We start from the raw sequence: 6,277 nt of genomic DNA, 5'->3' as shown, positions 1-6,277 counted from the left end.
TACCCTACTAGCATAGTCCAACCAAAAGAACCTCAAATCTCAAACCTAAATGGTCTCCTCAAACTAAAACTCCTGGATCAAAACCTAAGGGTGGAACGAAAGATGTGACAAGCCTGACTTGTAGCCTTGAGACGAGAGCGCATCACCATCACACAAGGGAAAACAGAAGCGAAATGAATACGGTGTGAAGATGCAAAACGGAGAAGAAAAGAAACAAGCAATGATGAAAAAAAGAACAAACGAAGAATAACACAATGCTCCCAATGCTCACAGATCTAATCAATAAATACAAAGCGCACAGGGGTAGGCCCCCAACCTAGGTCAAAAAAGGTATGCAAGGCTGAATGAAAGAAAGAGCCATAATAAACCGCTTGAGGCTCAAAGGGCTAGCAATAGGGTATATCGATGTATGGGTGTGCAATAAGGAATATGGCTACTTGAAGTGACGGCCACCCATCCTTTGACCATGATCTCACGCATAAAACTTCTTCAGCTGATCCACATTGACTGGCTCTGTGAACTGATTTCTGTCTAGGTCTGCTAACCAGGCAACTCCCTCTCGAGTCAGATCTCGGATGACATAAGGCCCGCTCCAACTCGGTCTAAACTTGCCTCTAGGGTCGCTGATGAATCCCCTAAGGACTTTCAAGACTAGGTCACCTCTTTGGAATTTCCTAGGCCTAACCCTCTTTTTGAATGCACGGGTCATCTTTCTCTGATAGGCCTGAGCATGATCTGTTGCCCTCAATCTCTTCTCATCCAACAGGCTAAGCTGATCATAACGAGACTGGACCCACTCGACCTCGGATACATGTTGCTCTAGTGCTACTCTGAAAGATCTCATCTCAATCTCAACAGGTAACACTGCCTCCATACCATACACCAAAGAATATAGGGTAGCTCCAGTAGAGGTACGAAAAGATGTACGATAAGCTCACAATGCAAAATGGAGCTTTTCTGACCAATCCTGAGAAGTCTCGACCATCTTTCTCAAAATCCTCTTGATATTCTTATTTGCGGTCTCAACTGCCCCGTTAGTTTGTGGCCTATATGCAGACGATCTGTGATGCGGAATGCCATACTCCTAAATCAACGTGTCCACCTCGCCCCTGAAATGCACTCCTCTATCAGAAATCAGCTCGTGAGGGACCCCGTATCGGCAGATAATATGCGATCTGATGAATTTGGCCACCCTGGCCGCTGTTAATCTAGCATAGGAAGCGGCTTCCATCCACTTGGTGAAATAGTCAATGGCTACTAAGATGTACTCATGACCACTGGAGGACCTGGGCGAGATCTTCCCAATAATATCAACACCCCATACTGAAAATGGCCAAGGGGATGTGAGTCCATGCAACTCAGAAGGTGGCACGTGTATCAAGTCTCCATGCATCTGACACTCCTGACATCTCTGTACAAACTGGCAACAATTTGTCTCCATGGTCAACCAAAAGTAGCCAGCCCTTATGATCTTACGCGCTAGCATATGACCTCCTATGTGTGGGCCACAGACCCCTACATGAACCTCTCTCATCACTCGATCTACAGATGTACGGTCTAGACATAATAATAACAGGCCATCAGGTGATCTCCTATACAGTGCATCCCCGCAAATAACAAATCTGGTGGCCAACTGTCTCAATGCTCTCCTATCCTTGGCCGAGGTTGACTCTGGGTAAGTGCCGCATGACAGAAACTGATAAATATCGTGATACCATGGCAACTCAATCTGATCCTCTATCTCTCTAATCAGACAATAGTAAGCTGGTGCAAACCTAGTTTCAATCAGTAATGGCCTAACAGTCACCCCCGCGGGGATCACAATCATAGAAGCCAAGGTGGCTAATGCATCGACAAACTGATTCTCCGCCCTGGGTAGATGTATATACCTTAACACATCAAATCCATCGATCAACAGGTCCAAGTAAGCATGGTAGGGTTTTAGCTTCTCATCCCGAGTCCTCCAGATACCCTGAGTTTGCTGTATAACCAAATTGGAATCCCCGTGGATCTCCAACTGTCTAATGCCAAGATCAAGTGCAGTCTCCAAACCTGTAATGCAAGCCTCATACTCCACAATATTATTCGTCAACTGGTGATGATCGAAAAATGCTAACCGGACTGATCTGGGGATATGATCACCCTGTGGTGATATTAACAAGATACCAATGCCAAACCCCAACTGATTGGCGGCACCATCAAAGTACAACCGCCATCCCGTAATACTAGTCATTGAAACGATCTGCTCACCAGAGAAATCATCATCAACCGATCTGTCATCGGATATCGGCAAAGAAGCTAGATGATCTGCAACAATTGATTACTACTCAAAACATGCTATTTTGTAGCTTGTAATTAGCTCTTTTAAGCACCCTTGAGTAGTAATTATTACCTTTTAACTCAATTAGCATGTTAGGGACCCTTGCAATCGTTTCTAATCAAATTGTGTTAAGTTTTGGTGCTTTTTGATAGCTTTATGCTCACCAAAGCAATTTAAGAATGAGGGAGAGCTATATATAATTCATGGCAAAGCTTTTGGAAGCTCAAATTTATGAAGAAACCAAGCTTTGGAGCCTCATAATCCTTTGCCTTAGTCGTTCAAAGTAAGTAAGGAAAGAACAATGGAGAAGAGGAAAACAGGGGACACAACTGTAGTCTTCCTTCGCACTTTTGGAGCACTTCCCGAAGTCCATTTTCTACATGCTATATACCATTTCAAAGCTCAGAAAGTCAAGAATCCAACGATTCAAACCATGTACGATTTGGAGCTGAAATGAGGAAGATATGGCCTTTGGAAGACAACTGCATCAAGCTGAGGGACAATTTCGCACAGTGCGAAATTGGAACTCCAACGTGCGAAATGTAAAAATGGATAGCAGCTGTGTAGTCGTGGTAAAGCCAGCATGTGAAGTTGATTTTGCAACTTGTGAACTTAAATCTCAATGTGTAAAAGTGAATTCTAAGTTGAAAAATCAACTTGCGAAATTTTCGCATGTCACAATGCAACGTGCGAAAATTGGATATTTTTGCCGACTCTTTTTCTTCTGATATTTTTGTGTCTAAATTTCCATTTTCTCCTTGTATTCAGCCACTCATGTAATTCCTTAGCTAGGAAGTATCCAAGGAAGGGTAAAATTACCTTCCTATATAAATTCTCTTGTAAACACTAAAAAAACGACTCTCGGGGAGTTTTCTCCAGGAGACCAACTTATGTAAATTTTACACTTAGTGAAATATAGAGATCTCTTTTGCTTTCTTTTTCTTTCTACTATTTTCTATTTTCTTGGAAGCCAAACAGCCTCTGAGGATGTTTTCCCAGAGGATGAGAGGCTAAACTTATAGTTTCTTAGAGTAAAGGAAGCTAGGTGAAAAGTCCAGATTAAAAGGTGGAACGTTTCCGTGCATTAAATTCAGGTAGTTGGAGTCCATAAATGGTTTCTAAATTCAAAGTTTTTCTTTAAATCCCTTAGAATCACTTTGACTGGCCAATACATGGTAAGCTTCAGGTCTCTGTGGATGCTTATTGCTAGATCCATATCAGTCCATTAGTTATCATGTACGAGCCAGTGGAAAGTGATTCAAGGTGATAACCCATAGTGTCTTAAGCCATTAATGGATCTTGACTACCATCTCTATTGACTTTTTATGGATTAAATCTTCATTGTCAAACCTATACCGGTACGGGAAATAACTATAGGTTAAATCCCCAATGCGAGGAGAAAAATCCGGAATTTTCCTCTTTGCATCCTGAACTTGAATCTAGCAACCTTTAGTTCCGGGAGACTTTCTTTCTTCCACTTTTACTTAGTTCTACGTGAGTTTAGTTTCAATCACCACTTTTAAAACAATTTTATTTTCTTTTAAACTTCAAGTTTGTGCTAAAGGAAATCATCAGACTCAATTCCTAATTTAGAGCCTGTCACTGATAGAGTGAAAACCCATCCCTGAGTTCGACCCTAGAACTGCTATACTATAGTAGTTTTGCTACGCCAGTATAAGGTCATAGGATTTATAAATATTTTTGATTAAAAGACCCGACTGGGCATGGATCAACAATGCTTTCTTTTACTGACTTTTGTGTGACATAATGAATATCAAACTCTATTAACAATACCAGCCATCTCATGAACCTACCGGTCAGAACAGGCCTGTCAAATAGATACCTCAACGGGTCCAATCGTGAGACCAAGAGCACGGAATACTCTGTCATGTAATGTCTAAGTCTCCTAGTGGCCCAAACCAATGCCAAGCAAAGGCGCTCAATCATAATGTACTTGCACTCATACTCAAGCATCCTCTTACTCAAATAATAGATGGCACACTCCTTCCCCAAATCATCAAGTTGAGCTAACATGCATCCTAAGGCCATGTCTGAAACTAATAAGTACAGAAGCAAAGAACGCCCCGGCGTGAGAGGCACTAAAACCGAAGGAGAAAGGAGACACTCCTTAATCCTCTCAAAAGCGCGCTGACAATCATCACTCCAAATTGTAGGCTGATTCTTCCTCAGAAGGCGGAAGATAGGCTCACAAATGTCTGTCAGTCTAGCAATGAAACGACTGATGTATTGCAATCTGCCTAGGAATCCCCTAATCTCTTTCTCAGTCCTCGGGGCAGGCATGTCAAGTATGGCTCTGATTTTCTCTGGATCAATCTCTATACCTCGCTCACTAACAATGTGTCCCAGCAATTTTCCAGAAGCCACCCCAAAAGTGCACTTCTTGGGATTCAATCTCAGCCTGAACTGTCTGATCCTCTCAAAGAACCTTTGTAAGGCTGCTAAGTGATCTGTCCTGTCTCGAGACTTCACTATCATGTCATCCACATATACCTCGACATCTGTGTGCATCATATCATGGAACAGAGTAGTAGCAGCTCTCTGATAAGTGGTTCCTGCATTCTTCAACCCAAATGGCATAACCCGGTAGCAGCAAGTACCCCACTCAGTAATAAAAGAAGTCTTTTCCATATCCTCTGGAGCCATCAGAATCTGATTATACCTAGAAAAGCCATCCATGAAGGACAACATCGGATGCCCTACAGTGCTATCAACCAGCATATCAATGTGTGGGAGGGGAAAATCATCCTTAGGGAAAAAGTCAACACAAACCCTAACCTTGCCGTCCTTTTTGGGAACAGGGACGACATTAGCCAGCCACTCAGGATACTCAACCACTGACAAGAAGCCAACACTGAGTTGCTTCCGAATTTCTTCCTTAACCTGCAAACTCCATCGAGGGTGTAGTCTCCTCAATTTCTATTTAACGGGCCTAGCATGTGGTAAAATGGGCAGGTGATGCTGCACTATGGAGGGGTCAAGGCCCGGCATGTCCTCATATGACCATGCAAATACATCCAAGTATGACCTGAGCAGGTCAATTAACCTACTCCTCTCATCAGGAGATAGAGAAGAGCCAATCCTAATCTCCCTGGGCTGATTTGGTGCCCCAAAATCTATCAACTCTGTGCTACCAGAAATGGGTGTGACTTTCTCGTCCTCTATGTCAGAATCACACTCTGACTAACCACCCAGTGGGTCATCCATATCTCCCACATCATCAACATCATATATATGTGTCGTGGGTGTCGGTGGTGCAATCAAAGGAAAATGTTGTGACACAGTCAAGTACTCGAAAATACTCATATCATTATTATCATCAGAAATATCATCAAAGCGGGTGACAAACCCAGACATAGTGTCAGAAGAAAGAGGCGGGTCCATAAAGTCGGACGCTCCTTCAATAGAAGTAAAGTCAGAAGTAACGACATCAAGGACTGACTCATCATCAAGTACGAAAACTCCAAATATGTCAAAAGCAGAATGGGGCCCACGTGGGGCTACATCAAGGATACGACCAATGCCTATAAAATCCATATCATCAGTGTAGGCATCAGGAATAGAGTCATCCTCATCAGTCTCGAGTACAGAAACTTCAAACATATCGAAAGCAGTATGGGGCCCGCGTGGGGCTGCATCGAAGATACGGCCTATGCTGATCATGTCTATCTCGTCAGTGCCATCTCCCAAATCCATAGGTAGGTCATAGTTAGGGACCTCCTCGGGGAAACACATAGAGAACACACTAGCTCGGTCTGGTGATGGGGGCGCAACTATCATGGCACCAGGCGTCTCAATAGTCCCGGTGTCCAAATGCATCTGACCCAGGGCTTGCTGGATGTCCTGAATCTCAACTGTCTCTGGAATGTGAACAGTCCCCTCTGTGCGGGGTGTATGCTCTGAACCCCTGATGAAGTAGTCAGCCAACTGGAAGGTGTA

At 43.4% G+C, this 6,277-nt stretch overlaps 1 protein-coding gene across 1 annotated transcript; it reads right to left on the bottom strand.

Moving 5' to 3' along the window:
• Positions 1-1,084: 1,084 nt before the first annotated feature.
• Positions 1,085-2,233, bottom strand: LOC100252257 (uncharacterized). The gene has a single exon (XM_010662914.1). It carries the CDS (start codon positions 2,231-2,233, stop codon positions 1,085-1,087), a length of 1,149 nt encoding a protein of 382 aa, XP_010661216.1.
• Between the last annotated feature and the right edge of the window lie 4,044 nt (positions 2,234-6,277).

The sequence above is a fragment of the Vitis vinifera genome, chromosome 15, assembly GCF_030704535.1.
Source record: "Vitis vinifera cultivar Pinot Noir 40024 chromosome 15, ASM3070453v1".
In the NCBI taxonomy this organism is placed as follows: Eukaryota; Viridiplantae; Streptophyta; class Magnoliopsida; order Vitales; family Vitaceae; genus Vitis; species Vitis vinifera.
This window is presented reverse-complemented; position numbering and strand designations above follow the sequence as displayed.

What these genes read in the sequence shown, in the direction of transcription:
- LOC100252257 (XM_010662914.1), bottom strand. Translation starts at nt 2,233, where the DNA reads ATGACTAGTATTACGGGATGGCGGTTGTACTTTGATGGTGCCGCCAAT.